The sequence below is a fragment of the Notamacropus eugenii genome, chromosome 5 (assembly GCF_028372415.1).
Source record: "Notamacropus eugenii isolate mMacEug1 chromosome 5, mMacEug1.pri_v2, whole genome shotgun sequence".
Lineage (NCBI taxonomy): Eukaryota > Metazoa > Chordata > Mammalia > Diprotodontia > Macropodidae > Notamacropus > Notamacropus eugenii.
Window position 1 is genome coordinate 66,046,991 of NC_092876.1, and position 22,424 is coordinate 66,069,414.

The 22,424-nt window shown below is 40.6% G+C and overlaps 1 protein-coding gene across 2 annotated transcripts in view; it reads left to right on the forward strand.

Annotated features, from left to right (window-relative positions):
• The window catches only part of MACO1 (macoilin 1), a 78,325-nt gene that overhangs the window by 16,097 nt on the left and 39,804 nt on the right, over positions 1-22,424 (forward strand). For both annotated transcript variants that reach the window (XM_072609360.1, XM_072609359.1), the window contains exons 2-6: positions 4,952-5,093; positions 6,313-6,439; positions 10,101-10,224; positions 12,960-13,138; positions 15,390-15,888. In XM_072609360.1, coding sequence (XP_072465461.1) covers positions 4,952-5,093; positions 6,313-6,439; positions 10,101-10,224; positions 12,960-13,138; positions 15,390-15,888 — 1,071 coding nt within the window. The remainder of the gene's footprint in view (positions 1-4,951; positions 5,094-6,312; positions 6,440-10,100; positions 10,225-12,959; positions 13,139-15,389; positions 15,889-22,424) is intronic.

Sequence of the window (22,424 nt, forward strand, 5' to 3'; positions counted from 1 at the left end):
CAAGCCCCGGACATAGATTGCCTCCCACTGTCTACACGCTTACTCATGTGCTCCTGAGTGAGAGGAAGTCGTACTGAGTGGATCATTTATAGATTTGTGAGGTAGATTCAACTGAGCCCTAACTGCCACAAGCCAATCCTTTTACTGTCCCCTAATTGACTCTCTTGTATTTCCAAACCTCTCCTTTCAGCTTTTCCCTGTCTGTTCTCAGTAGGACTCACTTCATACATTCATACATTATGATAGACCATTCACTCTGAGCCTTCTTCCTCTCCTCTGTTTTAGGTCTCAAAACTCCTTATCATCTCCTTTCCCATCCTTAGTCTCTCACTAAAAGTTGGCCAATCTCTTTTTCAGAGCCTTGTCTTGTACCTGTGATGCTGTCCTCTTCCAACTTCTCTTGTAAGTTTTCCTTGTAATCATTCTTCCTGCCCCCCCACCCCTACCCCATCCTAGTCTTCAGGCTCTTCTTATCTACTGGTTCCTTCCCTGCTCCCTACACCCAGGACCTCCCCTCAACTTTCACTTAACAACAACATCCCCTAAAACTAGTATCCTAATTTCCCCTTATGTGGCAACATTCCTAGAAAAAGATGTCTGCTTTTATTGCCTTTGCTTTCACTCCTCTCACTCCCCAACTCATTGCCTGCCAACCTTATTATGCAACTGAAACTAATTCTCTTTAAGGTTCCTGATGATATTTTAATTGTCAAATTCACCAACTATTTGTAACTCTTCAGTCTTCATTATCTCTTCAAAGCATTTGCAGTGTTAACTTCTCCTGTTAGACACTATTCTCTGGGTTTTCATGATGTTTTTCAGCTTATTGCTAATTTATTCATTTCTCTGCACATGTATATCAGGTCTGTTTATCCAACCCTAACATCTCAAAGTCTATGTCCTGTAGACATCTTAAACTCAACATGTCTAAAATTGAATTCCCCCAGATCCTTTCCCCTTCAGATGTTGTGGAAGGTGCCACCATCCTCCCAGTTACCCAGGTTCTGGACTCCACTCTCTCTTACTCCCATATCCAATCTGTTGTCAGGGTATGTGCTTCTACCTTTGATATATCTCTCCCATGTGCTCCCCTACTTCCTCTGGCCCTGTTACCTTCCTGGTATAGACCCTTATCACCTCATGCCTGGACTATTCAAACAGCCTGCTAGGTGGCTTCCCTGCCTCACATCCTGCCCACACACTAGTTTAACTGTTATTCAGCTGCTCAAATGATCTTTCTCAAGTGTATTTCTGACCATATCACCACCCTTTACCAACCCCTTCCTCTACAATTCGGTAAGTTCCACTGGTTCCCTATTACCTTGCACATCAAATAGAAAATTCTCTGAATTTTAAAGGCTTTTATAACCTGTCTCCTTCTACCTTAATAGTTTTGTTAACACCTTATTCCCCTTTATAGTAACCCTGGACTCCTTGTTATTCCTTGAACAAGATATTCTTTCTTCTCTGCCTTTACCCTGACTTTCCCCCATTCTGGGGATGTTTTCCCTCCTTACCTCTGCCTCCTGGTTTCATGTCTCAGCTAAAATCCTGCCTCCTGCAAGAGGCTTTTCCCAGTACCCCCTTAATGGCAGTGACTTCCCTCTGAGATCACCTCCAACTTAGTATTAAATACTAAATATAATTGTTTCTCTATTACTCAGGAACCCTGAGGGTCTTCTCCCAGTTTGATTTTTTTTTTTTTTGATTAAAGGGGCCATCCCTTGAGTAACTTAAAGAAGACTATTCATTGAATGGGTGTATCTCACTCAAAGTGAGAATGCTATAAGACCTTAGCCTGAAAGGGCCAGGGTCTCCCATTGCCTCCTGAGCCATCTCCAGCTGTCCTAATGAATATCAGGCCACTGGACCCAGAGGGCTCAGGAGACCTTTCCCAGCCCTCCCTCACTCACATCAAAGTCAACTGCAAGTCATGTCATCGTCTTGATGTCATGGTTCTCTCTGAGAACAAAGGACAAACACAATAACATCCAATAACAACCTTCAGTTTATACTGTCCATATTTTGTTTGTTCATAGTTGTTTGCGTGGTGTCTCCTGCATTAGAATGTGAGCCTCTTAAGGATAGGGATAGCTTTTGCCTTTCTTTGTATCCCTGGCGCAATGTAGGTGCTTAATAAAGTTCATTGATCGATGGATGAATGGATGACTCAGGTTTTACTCCCTGTCAGTGTACCTTAAAGCTCCATGACCTCATCACCTCCCATAGGTTCAATGATCATTTTTATGAAGATAATTCACAGATCTAATCTCTCCTAAATTCGAATCCAGTATTACCAATTGCCTATTGAATATGTCTAACTAGCTGTCCTATAACCATTTAAAACTCATTGTACCCCAACTTGAACTCGTTATCTTGCTCCTTAATCTCCTCCTCTTCCAAACTTCCCAGTTTCTTTCAAGGGCACATCCTTCTAGTCACTCAGTTTTGCAGCCTTTGAATTATCCTTGACTCTTCACTCTCCCTCACTCAACATGTCTAATCATTCACCAAATCTTGGCAGTTCTACCTTCATAGCATCTTTTGTACTTCTCAATTTCCTTCCACCTCCAGCACTATCACCTGATTCAGGCCCTCATCACTTCTTACCTGAACTATTGTAGGAGTCTCTGAGTTGGTTTCATGGCATCTAGACTTTCCCTTTTCTGTCGTCTGCATAGCTACTGAAGTGATCACTTGCCTCCTCAAGCTCCCTACTGCCTCTAGGGTAAAATACAATCTCTTGTGTGATTTAAAGCCCTTTCCCCTTTGCCCCAGCCTTTCTCTTTAGATTTCATGCTTAGTACTTACTCCCCTTCAGGCACCTTGCATTATGGCCGAACTGGCCCCCTTGGTGTTGTGTACAGCATTCTGTTCCTACTTCTGTGAGCTGCAGCTATGTGGCAAAGCTTTCCCTCATTGCTTACACCTCCTGGAACTCAGACATTTTGTCAAGGTGCTGAAGTGTCAGTTCCTTCAAAAGACCTCTTCTGATCCTCCTTCCCCAATCTTGGTGCCTACCACCAAATTTATTTTATTTGCATAACTGTGTATATGTTTATACCCCCCAGGTTGAATATTAACTACTTGAAGTCTGGGAGCTTTTATTTTTATAATCCTTTTACTTAACACAATATTTGGCACCTAGTAGGTGCTTAATAAATACTTGTTGATTTTTTTGTGCATATATTCCTCCATAAGGTTATTAGGCGCACTACAATTTCCTTCAGCTAATTAGATTTATTCCCTATTATTTCAGCATTGAAATGTATATTAAAATTCAAGGCAAAATTATTTTGTACATTTTTGCAAATCCAACAGATTTTCTAGTACATTTTTTAAAATCTGAATTACATCTAGTACAAAACTGACAGAGGCAGGAAAATAGACTTGGGCGGGAGGGGATGGGATGTATTACTGGATACACTTTAAAGATTTACTCTGCATAGGGCAGTGTAAGTGACCAAAGGAATCAGCCACACTGGGCTTGCTTGAAAAATATTGTCCTTTCCTTAGTCTTATGTATTTTGAGATTATAAATATGAGGTATATATACTAACTTCAGGATCTTAAAAATATTTGAATGAATGAATGAATGAATCTTAGAACTACAAGGAACCTTGGCCATCTAGCATCTAGTTCAGCCTTCTGGAGGAAACAGCTAAGAAACTTGCCAAACTGGACTACTGATTATTATTTTTTTTAAAAAACATTCCATTGATCACACATACCTGACCTCATATACCTGATCTTTCTAAGCAACAGAGCCAATCTGAATTGAAACACAGATCACCTGATTCCCAATTCTGGCCTCTTGGATCTTCCTCTTACACCACTCCACCTCTCTTATTTCTGTGTTTATTTAATCTATCCCCCCCTTTTAGTTCTGGGCAAACCACTTGCCAACTCTAGGCTTTCTCTACATATTAAAATGAGGGAATTTGGTCTCTAAGACTCCTTCCATTTCTAACATCCTATTATTCTATTTTATCTTCTAAGAGAATTGGGAGAGAAGAGGATCATAGAGAGGCAAGGAAGAGAATTAGCAAGGAACGTGGCCAAATGCTATATATTTTCGTAAATGTACAGTATTTTTTTTATAATGTCTTAAGTCTCTAGGAAGCTTGATGACATCTGGTCCCTAAGTTACTTTCACTACCCCTGGCTATTTTGGAGGGTTATTTGGTTTTTATTTGTGTGCAGATTAGCACTGAGTGGCCAGAGGAGAAAAGGAAAAACAGACTGAACCCTTGAAGCATGCATGCATGGATATGTCTCAAGAACTTCATGGACTCTGCAAACAGATGTAAAAGGGGTGGGGAAACAGCAAATTTGAGGCCTTTCAACCATGACATTTTCCTCTAATGAAGAACAGCTTGCAAGCTATAATTTTGAGAGTGTTGCAGTATTTCAAAGCCAGACAAATAACACGTTTTTAAATAGTGGTGAAATTTAAATGTTTTTGCCACCCTAAATGTAGTTAAGTACTTGTGGTCATTGCCAGACTTGGCACAGAAGTGTCTGTCTTGTCTTGATAATAAATGGGACTTAAAATGAGAATTACTTAAAAGTAAAAAACTGAGTTAGGTGGGCTATAACAGCTTCTCCTTTTATCCTTTACCTTCTTTATTTTTATGATGTATACCAGAGATGTCAAACACGTAGCCTGTAGCCCTCACGTGGCCCACAACATTTCCAAGTGTGTGCATCTTGAACTGGTTTAAAATCTAATTGGGAAATGTCTAACAAAATAAATAAAAATACAGTAGAACACAGAGAATGTTAATATGATTTTTAAAGTCAATATGCAGCCTGCAGGGTTCCTTATGTACATTTTGAGTTGTAACCTGTGGTTACTTAGATATTTCTCTTGATCAGAAGTAGTGGATTTTCTTCTAGCTCTTCACAGCTGCCATTGAATTAACACTTTTGTTTTTATTTTCTTTTACAGTACATTTTTATACCTGAAATTCCTGGTAGTGTGGGCACTTGTGTTGCTGGCAGATTTTGTCCTGGAGTTCAGATTTGAATACCTGTGGCCATTCTGGCTTTTCATCAGAAGTGTTTATGATTCCTTCAGATATCAGGGTTTGGTATGTTTACAAAAAATGATTTCCAACTCCAATGTATATAATATAGAATTGATTTCATTTCATAGTCTTTTCAGGGAAACCTCTAATGGCTATAATGGAAATGTTTCAGGTAGATTTTGGTAGATGGGTACAATTTGAGTTTCATTACCTTAGTCTTTGGCCCCAGTATAGCTCCAAATGGCATTTTGCCTCACATTCCATTAGGCAAAACCAAAACTCCTTAGGAGTTTATAGAAATGAAGAGACTAGAAGATTTTTTTCTAAAGGCTTTCCTAGCTCCAAAAATCTTATGACTTTCTTTATCCTTCAGACTGATAAAAGGAAGTTGAGGAGCAGAATTGGGTCTGAGGAGTTGGGTGTAATGATTATCCAGCTATACTCTGAAGTATTGATTCAGATCAGATGAGATAATGAATTTTGTAAGGTGCTGTACAAGTATAAACATGTTATTATCAACATTTGCATTATATAATTATATATGTGTATATATATATATGGTTTTTGTTGTTGTTGTTATTTTATTTTGGTTTTTGCTATGATACCTATGGCTGTATAGTTCATTGGGTCAAAGCAGAGCCAGGGTCAGAAGTTTGATTTCTGCTATGTGCCATTTAATATTGTTCTAGAGCATTCTTACAAGTAGAACCTCCCTGCCTCCCTCCTGTCCTCACCTCCCCCCTGTTACCTTAGTTTACAAAAGGAGCCTACTGAAAGATACTCTACACTTTTTCAGATATGCATGTGAAAGACCATCCACATCTTAGGTCCTGCTGATGGTGGGACCGTATCATAAAACGACTGCCTCTGCTCCTTCCCTGGAGACAGAGACCAGCCTCCCATGAAACGTTTAGTAGCAAAGTTGGGTGACCAAAGCTCATCCTTCTTTGGGTTAAAACTCAAAGTCTTTCGGGTTTAAACCCTGTGGCATTCATATGAATGGAGTCAGTGCTGGCTAATCTTGCTTTGTTCAGACCCCTCTCTCCTTAGGGAATTAAATGACGTAAACAGCAATCATTTCTGATGCAGAGACATAGTCCTGTGCTTAATTAACTACCACTCATTAAATATTCACGTTGAATTTAAATGTCGCTAACCTACCCTAGCGTTAACTGTATTTAGTTCTTTTAGAAATTTACTTCCAGATGTGTAGAAAGTATAAAAACCTGTTTGATGGAAAGTAATTCATGTTCTCATATTTTGTTTCTCTTTTTTCCTTCAGGCCTTCTCTGTATTTTTTGTTTGTGTAGCATTCACCTCAAATATAATATGTCTCCTGTTCATCCCTATACAATGGCTGTTTTTTGCTGCCAGCACCTATGTATGGGTACAGTACGTCTGGCATACAGGTAAGTCTTTGAGATTTGTAAATGAACTGGAACTTTTAATAGTTTTGAATTCCAAAACAGGAGAAAAAACTTTTGGCATAAAATGTGATAGCGTGAGGACGAAGTTGTGCATTTTAAAGCTGTCTTCCAGTTTACTGTTAGAGTCAGTTGGGGCTTATGGAAGAACATTGGCCTGGGAGTCAGGAGACTTGGATTCTGTTTTGTCCCTGTGCTCAACAACTGTGGGTTAAAATCTCAACAGATTTTAACTGTGATCTTGATTAAGTCACCCTCTGAAAGATTTAGCTTTCTTGTCTGTAAAAAAAAAAATTGAGTGTAGATGGGGAAAGTCTAGTATTCTGTGACCCAAGTCTCTGCATAGATTACTTTCATCAAGGGACTGGCCTTCAGCTTATCTTGTTAGTTATTTGATTAGGACTTTTTAGTAGTTTTTAATCCAGCATCTTTGTAATCTGCCAGTTAACTTGTAGATACTTTCATGTATCTTTAATGAAACTTCAGTGCAAAACTTATGAAAAAATTAGGAATTCATTTTTAATACAGTCTTCAAGTCTGTCATATCCACAATCACTTGTTCTTCATAGTTGGTCTTTAGCAAAGAATATGTAGCTTATTTGTTTAATAACATGGGGACCAGATACTGTGTGTTTTAAATGAAAAGAGTTGGCTGGTATAATTTTTGTATTTCTTCAAAGGCCAAAGAAACCCTGACTCTTGGACCAATTCTGAACCTGTAGGATTTTGTCACTAATGAAAAACAAACAAATAATGATAGATCTGTCATAGAATGATAAAGCTAAAAAGAACTTAGAAATAATCTCTTCCAACCCACCATTCTTCAGATGAGGAAATTCAGGTTTTTGTTGTTGTTGTTTTGTTTATTTTAGAGACAGCTGGGGTTAAGTGACTTGCCCAAGATGACACAGCTAGTGTCTGAGGCCACATTTGAACTCAAGTTCTCCTGACTTGAAGACTAGTGTTATATTCAGTGTGCCACCTCGCTACACCAAAATTGAGGTCTTATAGAGCAACTTATGTTCATATTCTTGTATAAGCTTAATAAAAGTAGGCTATTTAAATATTTGAAGGAGCCATGATTTTATGAATGTGAGTGCTCCTTCCAGTGGTGGAGACTACAGGGCCTAGAGAGGCTTTGACAGTTGCTAATAAAGTTATCATACAGAAGCCCATGTGGTGATGAGCTTCCAAACGTTGGAATCTCAGTATCCAAGAGCTGGAAGGGACCTCAGCAGCCATCTAGTCACATACGGGCCTGACCAGTAAGCCTTCCTGCAACACTCCTAGCAGGTGGGTCTTAGCCTCTTCTTGAAGACCTCTGCTTAGCCAGGCTGGTCCTCATATGGTAGACCCAGGCCATCACCGGCTAGGAGCCAACAGGAAACCTGTGATTGGTTTGTCAGGACTTGGACTTTGCCAGAATAATCCACCACTGACATGCATTTGTTGAGCTCTGTGCTGTGATATCATTCTAGTCACTGGGGATACAAAGAAAAGCAAAATTGTGAATTGTTTCCCCCTTTCCCACCCCACCCCCCACAGTGTGTTTGTTTTACGAGATGACTCAGGGTTTCTTCCATGACACGGTGAGGCATCATGGTAGTCAGCCATAGTTGAGTCCTTGCTCTCTTAAGGTCTCTGCTGTCAGTATGAAACTTGCACGTTCACTCTCCTATCTTGTAATGCTTTCCACACTGCTGCTATTTACTTAACTCTTACTTGGACATAGGTACCATCTGTAAAGCACCACCAGCCTACCCTAGTCCTCATATCAGTACATAGAGCCGGCTGAACCACCATTTTATGGGTATTGTTTTTAGTAAAACACAGTTCCTCATCCTAGCTCTTCTCCTGGGTCATCATAGGCTCTTAGGTAAGTCACCTCACCTTTCCAGGCCTCAGTCTTCTTATTTCTCAAATGGAGGTGCTGATCCAGGACTTGGCACAGTGGCTGGCCCATAGTAAGTAAATGCTTCTTGACCTGACTCTGCCAGAATGACTTGAAGGTTGAACTAGCTGGTCTCTCAGGTCCCTTCCGGCTTTCATGTGCTATGAGTCTGTAACTGTTTTAGCAGTTGAAAGCCATTTTTATTAGAACTGTTTGGAAATGGCTTTCTGGTGTTATCCACAGGGTCCTAGCCATGTGAGTGTCACCAATGATGCCTTTATTTGTGATAGCACCTCCTGTTCTAGGCTCCAAAATGGTATTTGGAACAGGTTAACAAGTTAACATGTTTTCATTCATGATAGCAAATGCTTCTTAACCTTTGAGTCCACAGCTTGCTGTGCTGGACAGGATTGAGTGTGATTTAATAAGTCTGGGATTCGTTTTCCTGCTATTGCTCATAGGAAATTTTCTTTGGTGGGAAAATTACAGTGGAAGGGGCTGGGCACGATTAAAAGATATTTCCAGAAGGTGCTGAGGAAGTGGGGAAGGTTACGTTGGTAACTCAGAAAATGGAAAAGTTCTCTGAGAGAGAGAGAAGGGCTTATACCTGAATTATGAAAGGCCACCATCCTGAGAATGGCTTGGCTTTGGTATATTTTATACACACACACATGAAGCATTTCTCTTCTTTTGGTCTGGAGGAATCCAGTTTCTGCAGTTGTATGCTGGACCTACAATAACGCCGTTGGTAGCGATCCCTGTCTTCAAATAGACTGTGTTGTTACAGCATTGTTGTGTGAGGGGACAACACTGGGCTGATGGTTTGGAGACCTGGGTGGTGGGCCTGGCTCTGCCACTAATCTCCTTAGTGATTGACCTTGGGCAAAGCATTTCACTTCTGGGCCTCCTCTGTGAAAGGAGAAGCTTAGGACTAATGGCACAGAATAGCCCTTCCAAATCCTGTGGTTCCAGTCTTATCCCAGTTACCATTAGGAAAAGGATCTTGAGTATTTCCAAGTTACTGATAATCACTTTTTCTGTCTTTTCTTATACACTCTTCTATAGTTACTATTTTTTCTGAGTAATCTCTCATGCTTTCTCTAATCAAGTTAGTGCATATGTTCTCTCTCCCCTCACTGTCTTCCAGTTCTCTCCCCATCTCCTCCTTCTCTCTTTTCCCCTCTACTCCCCCTCCCCTTTTTTCTTCCCTCCCCCTTCCCTTCTCCCTCTCTCTTTCCCTTCCTCTCTTCATCTCCCTCTCCCTTTCTGTCTCTCTCTCTCTCCTTGTTCCTTGCCTCTCTCTTCTCCTCTCTCTGTTTTTCCCCTTCCCCTTCTTTCACTTTAATCTCTCAAGAGCACCTATGTTGGATCAGAAGTATTCAGCCTTGTCTTTTTTGCCTGCATACACCTTCCATTCTAGGACTTACCTTCCTCATCTGCAAAATAGAGCAGGTAGACAAGATGGTGTCAAAAGTCTTTTCCAGCTCCAAATTCTATGATGCTTGGTCAGGTCTGTAATATGTTTACATAGTTTTGGCTTTTAGAAAACTGACAAAAATTCTCCTTTTATCTGGAAGGTGTTTTACTTGGTTCTTTGGAAGGATGAATGGCCTTTTAATTCCCAACAAGTTGAAAACTTTAATGAAAATCATGGGAATTGAGTCAAGGTCTGCTTCAGGTTTGCTTCAGTTCATGTGCTGATATCTGTTTCTGTGCTGCTGCTGCTTCTTCTTCTTCTTCTTCTTTTTTTTGCAGAAAGGGGAGTGTGTTTGCCCACAGTGTCCCTGTGGATACTCTTTGTTTATATTGAAGCAGCGATTAGATTTAAAGATCTCAAGAACTTTCATGTAGACCTCTGTCGTCCGTTTGCTGCTCACTGGTGAGTATCGTGTGTGTTTTTAAGCTGTCTTTAAATGCCTCTTTAGCTTCTTTATTACATATTTTAAGCATTGCCAATATTGTAAATTCCTCATTTTGCCTGTGTCATTTATTTGTACCAATGAATATTTTGATGAGAGAATCATTTTTATAAAGAGGGAGCTTGGAATTTCCATCATACTTCATATTTACTTCTCTCTGGACAGACAGCTCTGTGAGGACAAGCCTGTTTCATTTTTGTCTTTATCTCCCCAGTACCTAAGACAGGGCCTGACCCAGAGAGTGTTCTCAGCAAATCCCTGGTGTCTGAGATCCGATTGTAGTGTAGAGAAAGGAGCTCTGAATTGAGAGTCACCCACCAGGTCCTGTTCCTTTTCTCCCAAAACTCTATTTGTGAAACGCTCAGTGAGCCATTTACCTCTGGGAACCTCCATTGCCTTGCAGTAGATAGGGACTTCACAGGATTCTTAGGAGCATGAAATAAAATATGGGATAGAAACCTTTATTAGTCTTAAAGTGCTGGGTAAACATGAGGTTTTGTTTGTACTCACAGTTTAATGGGGTAGTATCCTTCCATCCAGTGAAATAAATACATTGTAAACCTCACACACCACCTCCCTTCCCTCCTCATCACTCGTCTGGAGATTATGACTGTGGGGCCCTGCAAAGAGAACCAGCCTTTGGCAGCATAGGGTTAATTTTGCTGAACTGTTTTTTCTTTTTTTATTCTTTTCTCTAAGGTACAGTTCTTTGAGAGGGAAGGAGATTTTGAGAAATTTTGTAATGATATAAAAACAAAAGTCAATAAAAATTTGTTTGAAAATTACAGTTGATACTCAAAGTAACATGTTTCTGAGGAGAAACTAATAAATACCTGTATTTTAGGCAAAAAATGAAAAGTTCTAAAATATTGGTATTTGGATATGTACACAAGTTATCAGTTATCAAAAAAATATTTTTCTTCCTTTGAAACATGCAAACCTGTCTTTTAAAATAGAGCTAATTGTCATTTGTTTCCTTTGCTAACAACAATTTGCCCAATATGATCTCTTCCAAACTTATCGATGTTTGCTAATATTTAATGCATAGGTTAAAATGAACATATCTTAAGCCAGAAATGTAGATCCACTCTTTTGTACATTTAGCACAATTGTATGAGTAAAATAAATTCAATATAATCTATTACTTTCGTTCTTATAATATGCCCACACTTGGACTCATTGTGGTGATTAATGGATTTTAGATGCCAACCAAGTTTATTCCCAGGTTATGAAAGTGTTTGTTTTCTCAGGATGACTGAAAACGTTTTAACTTGTCATCTTCCCAAAGACTGGGACAGTTACTACAGCCAGTTTCCTGAGGTGACACCAACCAGGTGTTGGTGTGGAATCCATTATATGTTTATCTAGATCAGTAGTGTCAAACCCAGACAGAAACAGGAGCCCCTGAATTGTACATAAGGACCCCGTGGGTGCGTATTGACTTAGAAACCACATATTAACATCGTGTTTATTGTCTTTTTATTTACTTTGTTAAATATTTCCCGAGTCTATTTTAGTCTGGTTGGGACCTCACTCTCTAGAGTGTTGTTTGCTGGGCTGTGTGTTTGACATCTCTGATCTGGGTGAAGGCTCTATTGAGGTCATGGCATTGTGTTTGCAGGACAGTTTCCCAGAAATAGGGGATGGTGGTGCCCTTCTGGCAACAGAGAGCTTGAAAGGCTAAAGCACCTGCCTGCATTTGAGCCCTGCCTGCTGATGCTCAGGAGTCCGGAACAGTGGCAGAGTGGATTTGATATTCTAACCTTGAGATCAGTTTATATTCACACAAATGAAGGAGGGGCAGTGTTTTTCACCCAAGATTTTTAAAAAGGCCATCTTTGCACAGAGTCAGTACTTAATGGTTAATGAATGAATGAATGAAATGATATAGTCATGCCCTGCCAGACATTAAGGGAAGCTGTACTATAGGAACTAGTCACTTCCATAGAAACACTCTTGTAATGGCAGTTGAACAAATAGTGTTACAATGAGATTCTAGGCCACTGGCAGCAGCTTGTAGTTATGAGAGTTTAATGAAATTAATGTGGAATTAGGTTAGCAGTATCATTCAAGGGGTGCCTGTGCTCTTGGAACACTTACAAGAAGGCTAAATATTCCACTTTTAATGCATGTTCTAGTGCTAGACTGTTTGATTTACTTTTGTAAGAAAATCAGGTTTCCCTAAAGGTGATAAAAGACCATGTCAGGTGATTGGTGATTGAAGTCACAGAGAGCTCCAGAGACCTGCCTGAGACTCAGTCCCATTGGTCTGTTATGAATAAACTTCCTCCTCCCACAGTTCTGTCTGCATGTTGACAGTGTTTCATTGCCCTTTATATGTTCTCATAGCACTCTGTATTCTTCCTAGTTACTCATCTTCTTATGACCTGTATTATATTTATTCAAATGTGAATGATGTAATTCATATTAAATTTTTTTTTTCATTTCTGTTAGTTAGTGAGCTGTTTGAGGCCAAGGACCTCATCATATGTACCTTTGTATCTTCTCTGTCACCCAGTATAGTGCTTTGCCTTGAACGAATGAATGAATGATTTCCTATAGTAGATCTCATCATCACAGTCAACTAGAATTTCTTCGTAGTTCTAGTTGTAGGTACACTCACAGGTACATGAAACACATGGTCTCTCTCATGTATCTTAACTTACTTTTATTGACTGACCTGTCTTCTTTCTAGTATTGGGTACCCTGTGGTGACCTTGGGCTTTGGCTTCAAAAGTTACGTAAGCTATAAGATGCGGTTAAGAAAACAAAAAGAGGTGCAGAAAGAGAATGAATTTTACATGCAGCTTCTTCAACAGGCTCTCCCTCCAGAGCAACAGATGCTGCAGAGGCAAGAGAGGGAGGCGGAGGAAGGTAGGTCTGAAAGTTCTGTATCTGCTGCCTTACCCTTCAGTGTGACTGAGTGCAATGAAGCTGGACCTGGCCTTGAGAGACCTGGTTCAAATGTGGGCTGCCCCACCCACTGGCCATATGACCACACATGAGTGGGTATGAAAATATTTGTCCTCCTAGCATCATCAGGGTTTGTGAGGAAAGTGCTTTCTGAACTTTCGAGTGGTCTAGAAATGGGAGTCATTGCATTGAGGAAGGTTCTTAGCCATCCTTGGTAGGATGTGTACCTGAAGTGGTGTTCAGCTGTTTATTCTTAGTATCCAAGCAGGCACTTTGAATGAGCAATTATTAGTTCAGTTCAAGAACCAAAGTGTTACTGAGGTCAGGATGCTGAGATGGGGGTGTGTGTGTGTATATGTGTGTGTGTGTGTGTGTGTGTATGTGTGTGTGAGTGTGTGTGTGTATGCATTTTTATACACACACACATATACATATATATGTACGTGTGTATATGCATTTACCCAGAATGAAGATGAGAGGGAAATATATACTAGGTCCCAATTTATATTGGTTTTATTCAATACACTGTAAATGAAGCTTTGAAGTGGGGCTTTTCCTAATGAGACCTAGCCACGGGAAACCCTTAGCTAGCAGAAATGGAAGAACTGACAGTGGCATCTGGTGTCTTTGTTTCAGGAACAAGATGATAATGTGTATTCCACAAACCTGGCTACATTCTGGCTGACTGGCTCATGACTATAGGAAACAGTGTAGGAAAATTAACTCAAGCCATTTCCAAAATTAAATTCAATTTGTTAAACGTTTATTAAGCACGTACTTGTACTGAACAAGTTTTGTGCTAGTTAGTTTCTGGAGAAAGGACAAAGTTTAGATAAGACGTAGTCCCTGCCCTCATGGAACTCCTGGTTTAGTAGGCGAATATTAGCTATACACTCAAATAATTCTAACACTCACTGTGTGAGTTACTGAGCATGGGAAGAGTCAGGAAAGGCTTTAGGAGGTGGTGGTATAGTCATGCTCTAAAAGATGGATAGGGACTGAGGGTCAGAGGGCAAAGGATAAGGAGCATCATGGGCGAGAGCATTGAGGTAGAAAGCATCACATTTGAGAGCAGTGCGCATGTGGCAGAGAACTGAAATCTGTTTCTTTCCCTGGCAGATATATTAGAATTTCCATATGAAGGCAAATAAGGAAATTCCTTGTAAGCCTCCCAATAAAATGATATGGACCAACTGCTTAAATCCTGGAGCCTTCCATTTCCCTAGCCATCACATTTTAAAATTTGTTTCTAATTAAAATAATAGTTCACATGAATATAGTTCTTTATTGCTTTTAAACAGAGAGACACAGTAGCTAGAGAGCTGTCCTGGAATCAAAAAGACCTGGGGTCAGATCTTGCCTCTGATAATATATCATGACTTGGCCACTCAGCGCCCCTGTTAGTTGTATTAACAGAGGAATTTTCTTTACTGTGGGTTCCCAACACTGATGAAATCACAAGCCTCAACAACAACAACAAAAAAAGACTTTTGAAGTATTTCTCTTGGAGAAGCAGTGTGCTATGTTAGAAAAAAACTCAAACTGGAAGTCAGGAGACCTGGGTACTGGTCCAGTTCTACTACTGCTCTTGAGGTGCCTTGCAAATCACTTAACGTTCAACTGCAGTTTCTTCATTTGTAAAATGGAGATATAATATTTGACTTGCCTGTTTCACAATATGCCCATGAATATTTGCTCACATTTTTATAGCACTCCATGGTTACAAAGCATTTTCCTCAACAGTGCTGTGGAACAAGTTTATTGTAACACTCCATTTTTCAGATGAAGAAACTGAGACTCTGAATGAGGGTAAAGGTTAATAAGCAGCCTGGGTCTTCTGACTGCAAGTCTAGTGTTTTTTCCACCATGCTGTGCCGTTGCTTACCTTTCCGTAAACATCTTCCTGGAGCTATTTGTTTAACCACGATATCATCTTAAGAAGGACAGCTTCATACTGAAATCCTGATCTTGATACTTCATAAGAACCTGCCTATCTCACTTTTCATGCAAGTGATTTTCCCAAGTGTTCCTCAAGCCTACTTAGATTTGCTTTCCAAAGCAGTATAATGTACTGTAGTTATTGCTTCCAAATGAGGATGCAAATTGTGTAGGGAGTGTCCCAGCCATTGATAATATAACGTGTTGAATCAATCTGTTCTTTGTTTGTAGAAAACTAAGCCCTGCTGTGTGTTGTTTGTTTTTGATCTTCTAGCAGCCAAAGGATTGTCTGATGTGGATTCCTCGATGCTGTTACACCACAACGGAGGCATTCCAACCAGCAAAAAGTTATCTACAACTTTGCCAGAGCTAGAATACAGAGAAAAGGGGAAAGAAAAGGAAAAAGATGCCAAGAAACACAATCTTGGAATAAATAACAATATTTTACAGCCCGTAGACTCTAAAATACAAGAGATTGAATATATGGAAAACCATATCAATAGTAAAAGATTGAATAATGACCTGGTAGGAAGCACAGAAAACCTCTTAAAGGAGGACTCATGCACTGCCTCATCCAAAAATTATAAAAATGCCAGTGGTGTTGTGAACTCCTCCCCTCGAAGTCACAGTACCACAAATGGGAGCATCCCTTCCTCATCCAGTAAAAATGAGAAAAAGCAGAAGTGCACCAGCAAAAGTCCGAGTGTGCACAAGGACTTAATGGAGAACTGTATCCCTAACAACCAGCTCAGCAAACCAGATGCCCTGGTAAGGTAAGTGTGTGACATGACACCTGGGCAATGATTGGTGCGTTCATTCACCTCAGTGTTTGCCTTGGACAATAGGCATTCCCATGTGAGCTTGCTGAGGAGCTATTTATTGAACAGCTCTTAACAGTTCTTACCACCTAGGATCCTCCCAGCCTGTGGATAAGACACAGCAGCCCCGAACCTTGTGGTGGTTGAGACTTTCTAATTTTATAGAGTTCTGTGTGGCACTAGGTTGAGAAACTATTTCTTTTTCTAAGAGAGTGCCATTGGAGCAAAGACTGGGTGGGGAACATGGGCTGTGGAAATTTGGGGGGTTTGGGGTCATGAATTAAAGAAGAAGGAAGTTGTCTTGGCACACTTTCCACAAAAGAAGAGCTCAAGCCCTCTTCGCTCAGATGATGGTGTTTGTCAGACAGTGTCTAAGAGGAAAAATAGTTGTTATTTCCCCTTGGGCCGTTTCTACCTTTAGCCTGTTGTTCTTTGTCACTTAGTTGTCTTGGGGTTACGTTCGTTCCTTCTAAGTAGAGAGTATTGGGTTGGGAGATTGAAGAGAGAAGCTGTCAATAGGCAAGTACAATGTCAGAAGAGTGGTGATCCAGAGGTTTTGATTAGATGGTCACATATCTGAGAGAAGAGGATTGGTAACTTTGTTGCATTGTCCTATTGTCCTGCCTGAATTCAGACTGCATTATGTTTGAAGGCCCATTTACATATTCCTGGTTTGGGGTCACAGAATGTTAGAGCTTGCATAGACCTTAGAGATCCTCTAATCATCAGAGGTCCTTAACCTGGAGTCTGTAAGCTTGTTTGTTTGTTTTAATATTTTAGTAACTATGTTTCAATATAATTGATTTTCTTTCTAATCCTATGTACTTTATGCATTTAAAAATATTCTTCTGGAAAGGAGAGGTAGAATGGAGAAAATTATTTCACATTAAGAGGCGCAAAAGTCCTGTTACAGTGGAGGGGATGATGGGAGGATGGGTTTAGGAGACTGATCTCAGAGTACGCAATTGGACAAGTATTGGACTAGTAGTCGAGTGGTTAGGGTACCAATTCTGCTATTTGTCAGGCTTTGGCATCCTTATCTATAAAAACAAACTTTTGCATTAGATGAGTCATAAGTTCCATGTGGATTAGTACTAACATTCTAGCCTATCTAGATGGGAACTTTTTATTTTTTAAAATGAAAAAAAAAATGTTGTTAATGCTTCCATTTTTTTTTTTTTGTTTTGGTAAAAGATGGCAACTCTAGAAGGAATTTCCTTTTTCCTCTCATAAACTGTGGGATCCAAATGATTGATTTATTTGATTTTTGTTTTCTCATCTGAGAGAATATTGTCCTGACTCTTCTTCTTATACCTATTACTCTGTATTTATTAGGTCAAAATTCATCTGACTTGTATCCATTGAAAAATATGGCAAAAGGTAATGACTAAACTGTCTGTGGGTGCCACCACTAAAGACTTAGCAGATTCTGTATCCCCCAGATCATTATTGGACTGTACCTGTTGCTGTCGATACCAGTTCTAGAACCATAGCCATTCTTTGATGGTGGATCCTCCATCTACATGTCCCAGGGGGAATCAGATGATGCCATGTTGGTCAGGGTCATGAAGGACCTGTTTGCCACTCTTCCATTTTTGATAGGGTATGATAGGACAAAAACTAACCAGACTTGCAAATAAACAGAGTCCCACCCTGTCACAAGTTGTTGAGCTTTTAGCATGAGGGAGTTGGCCTTTATAGTGACTTAACATTAACAGTCAAACTAAAACAAGTTTCTCCTTACAGACACAACAGACCAACCTACATCCTTTAAAAGGGGAGAACAATCTATCTTGAGTGCTGGACATGATGTTCTGAAGTAAAGGATTTGCTTTACTTGACTTGTTTTTGTTACTAAAGCTTAAAGACAATCAAAACAATTGATTCTAGGCCATATTAGGAGAAGTCCCATGTCCAGAACAAGAGATGGGACAGTTCTGCTGCCTTCTATGCTGGTTACAGCACACCTGGAGGAGGAGCACTTCTGAGCACCATTGAAAAGCTAGTGAGGAAGACTTAGAATGGGCATCCAAGGTTCAGATTGGCTGCACTCAGCAGAGATGTTTAGCTTGGAAGAAGAAGGCTTTGGGGTGGGGCAGGTCTTCTTAATGATGCTTTGCATATTTGAGAGACCTGTCATGTGGAAGGAGTAGGTTTATCCTCATTGGTACTGGACAGCAGAACTGCCAATGGATCAGAGTTTCAGAAAGGTATATAGATAGTTTGACTTTTTCTGAGGCATGATTTCCTAACAATTAGAATTGATTGAAAGTGCATTTAGTGTTTTCCCCATTGGGGAAGATCCTCAAGTAGAGGGTGGATGAGTAATTGTGAGGTGGATGAGTGAGTGAGGGTGGTGTAGTGACTTATAGTGACTTAACATTAACAGTCAAACTAAAACAAGTTTCTCCTTATAGACACAACTGCTTCAGAATGGGGTACATTTAGACATGGCTTCTGGGGTCCCTTCTCAGTGAGAAGATGTGATGGTTGTATCCCAGGTGGCTCAGTGTGTTCTGGTCCCCCAGGAAGGAGATTTCTTCAGCTAGGCCGTGGTGCCAACTCCACAAGCAGATTAGCCTAGGAAGATCCTGCTGTGGGATCCAGGAAGTGTTCCCAGTGCCACTCGAGTGAACTGAGAAGATTATATTTTAAGCAGTTATACATACAATTTCTGAAGGCTGTAGCATTCAATTTAATTGTAATAAAAAGTGGGCCTTCATCTGTAGCTTACCTCCTCAGGCTCACTTCCTCTTGCTCTGACCTTTCTCCTTCCTCATATTGACTGTGTTAGGGAGTTGTACTGAATGACCTCATATAGCACTTTGTTCTGTAACTCTATAATGCAATTACCATGCCATGTTGTGTGGTATAGCTGTGTTGGTGTCTTACCTGCTTACTAGACTGTGTTTCTGTCCCAGTCCATTTCTGTGGGACTTAAAGGAGGCTTTCTCAAGAGTCAGACAGGCCAGTAATGCTTAAAAAGCAGTAGGCCTTTATTATAGTGCGTCTCTTAATTCATTCTAGGGAAAGCTTGAGGTGTAACATGAGACACCCTTGGGTGGAGGCATAGGCCAAGGGGCCTATGTAGAAAACTACAGCTGAGGAGGTCATCAAAGACTTTGGCCTAGGGGTCTTCAGACCATGGGAGGAGGAATTAAAGGAGTCAGTGATGGTTCAGCAGAGGGACAGTCCTTGGCCTTTCAGGACAGTCCACTCTGCCTAGTCACTGTAGCACATAACTCTTCCAGTACAGCTCCCTGACACAGGCAAGGACCACAGAACGCTGTCCTTTTTGCAACGGGTGGGGGTAGTGGTTTCTTCCTCAACCATGTCTGATTGTCTTCTCATCCTTGATGTGATAAGCAGGGAGATGCTAGGGATTAGCTATGGGAGGACCCTGGCTCTGTCAGCTTAAGGCATCAGAGTTTCCAGCATAGATTAAGGAGGTTTGCAGAAAGAGAAGGAAGAAGGAGTCATCCATTGCAAGTAAGCTCAGAGAGGCCTAAGAAATGAGGGGTTTTGGATGATCATATTTTTCTAGTAGGGGAGGAGTCATGTCTTAAGAGGCAGTGGAGTTGGAGCATTGGCCTCTGAATTAGGAGAGACCTGGCTTCCCATCCTGGCTTCTCACCTTTTTAAGCTATGGTACCATGGGCACCACATGTTTTAGTAAATGCTGGTAGTGAGACCCTGACTTGTCTATGCCTGACGAATCTGACTTATTGATTTGGGAGATGAGGTTTACTTCTTCCAGATCAGCATTGTAGAGGAATCAGTTAGATGACTTGAGAAAAAACCCCCAAAATCTACCCTTCTGACCACTTCCAACTTAATCTCTTTTTGCCAACTGCTGGAAATTAAATTTATTGGCTCTGGGATTCACAAGAAAACATTCAAGGCTTGGAAGCTCTGTAGACAGGAAAGAAGTTAAATCGAAGTAGAAGAGAAAGGAATAAGCATTTATTTGTGTGCCATACATTGTGCCAAGTGTTTTACATATATTATTTCATTTGCTTTCCTCCATTTAAAAATTGGAGACACAGGATTGGTGCTGCTTGAGGAGAAGGGAGAAAAGAGGAGGAGGCGTTACATGAGTGTTGTAAAAGTAAAGATAGACAAGTTTGGAGGCCATGCAGAGATCTAAGAAAAATTTGACAGCTATTGAAAAGAACATTGTAAATGTTGTTCGCACAGTAGAAATGTAAATTATTATCATCTGATCTGTACCATATCCTATAGCCAAATGAAACCCCAGTTTTGTTCTTCCAAAATACATGCCATAAAGGTGTGCTCGATATAGTTGCACCCTGGACTTAAATCACTCCATTTGGATGTAAGTTCTAGTCTGTTCACTCACTGTGTGACTGTAGGGACTTCTGATCCTGGGCCTGCTTCCTTATCTGTGAAATGGGGAGAAGAATCTGTGCTGCCCACCTGAGAGAAGTTGTTGTGAAGACCAAAGAAGGAGCTTTATAACCAAAAAGTGCGGCAGGAAAGTGGTCTGTCATTATTGCTTGACTTAAAATTTATTTTATTTTGGTTCTTTATAGTTCTCTTTTTGTCTCTGTTTGAGTTAGTGTGGGTCATTGAATATGCCTTAATTTTTTATTTGCGAAAATATTCTAGCTATGAATAGAATGACCATGAGAGGTCAGATACTTTAACTGACCACTGAGGGAAGGTGGGAAGAAAACAACGGAAAGGGCTCCATGTACATTTTTTCTTGAGTGTTCACTTGTTAGCATGAGAACTGATTAAGGTTGTGACTGAAATCCCACAAATATTTGTTAAAAGTGGCTTCCGTTTGTGAACTACTGGGGGTACAGAGTCTGGAGAAGACAGTCCTTTCCCTTCTGGAGCCTAAAGTTGAATGGAGAATAAGACAGGAAGCGTGAAGAAGAGACTTTTCTCTCAGTTCAGTTCCACAAGCATTGGTGAAGCACCACCATGGACTAGGGCCAGGCCCTGGGCGGAGATAAAAGAAACATTTCAAAACTCCGGCTTTGTTGTAGGACACTGTGCTGGGAGCTAGGTGGGGCAGAGATGAGAGGCCCAGGCATGGTTCAAGGCCTCAGGGTGTTGGCAGAATAGTGAGAAAAAGGCATGTGCCCCCAGAATATAAAATGAAATTAGAATAAGTGAAATACGAAATAGAATGCCAAAGGGCTAGTGAAAAATTCAAGGGGAGATAGAGTAGGGGAAGACTCAGTGAAGGCTTTAGCAGTTGATCCTGTCTTTGGTGAATGGGATAGGTTTCAACAGGCAGATAAAAATCTGAGCGTGGGAGATGGTAAAGGGAAAGGGAGAAAGAAATGAGGGAAGGAAGTGACATCTATTGAGCACATACTATGCTCAGGTATTATGCTAAACCCTGGGGATACAAATACAAGTAAAAGTAAAGGCTGTCTCTGATCTAATGGAGCTTGCATTCTAATAGGAGAGGACACCTATACAAGAAAGATGAAGAACATGGGGACTGTAGGGTACCCAGCCCAAGAGCACAATTGAAATCCAGAGGGTCAGGAACGGAGAGGAAGGAAGGCAAACCTACCTTTGCCCTTTCACAAAAGGAAGGCTCCAAGAAAAATTCACCAGTGGGAGAAAGTGGGCGGACAGGCTTTTCCGAGGGACATTTCATGGTGAGCTGTTCACAGGGGTTGGAAGAAGTTCCAGGCTCCAGGAGCTAAGGGAAGTTCCAGGAGGAGACTGCAGTTGAGATATGATGATGAAAGAGGGACCAGGATTATGGAGAACTTGAGACTAGAACATATGAAAATAAGTTGGGGTAGGTTTTGATGTGGATAAGGGATGAAATCTGTTCTTCATGGCCTTAGAGGACAGAACCAGGGGCAATGAAGGAAATGTACAGAGAGGCAGATTTTGGCAAGATAGAAGGAAACACTTCCTTCCAATTAAGAGTTGCCCCAGAGTGCAGTGGGATGCCTAAGGATGTAAGTAATGAGTTTCCCATCAGTGGAGGTCTTCAGGCAGACCCGGAGGAATGACTGCTTATTGAAAATATTGTGGAGGAAATTCCTTTTTGAGTCTGGGTAAGAAATAGCATGTTAATTACATTAGACTTTAGAAAACAAATAGTTCCAATATCTCTTTTTGCTGATGGGGAAGGTGTGAAGTACCAAAGCTTACAAGTGTTAAGATCCAGAATTTTAAGCTAGGTCTTCTGGCTTCAGGTATGATCCTTTTTCCAGTATCCATCCATGCTGATGAAAACTGAGCAGAGACTAGATTGTGGAAGACTTGGAATTCCAAGCTATGGAGTTTGGCCTTCTACTCCAAAGACTAGAATGAGCCTCTGTAAGCGTCCGAAGACTAGAATGAGCCTCTGTAAGCACTCCAACAGGATTGTTGACACTTTCAGATCAGAGTTTTAAGAAGACTGATGTGGAGCATTTGCCCATTGACTTGGATAAGCAAAAAGATCAGAGCTTATTGAAATGATATAGGCCAGAAGTGAGAAGGGTATTTGT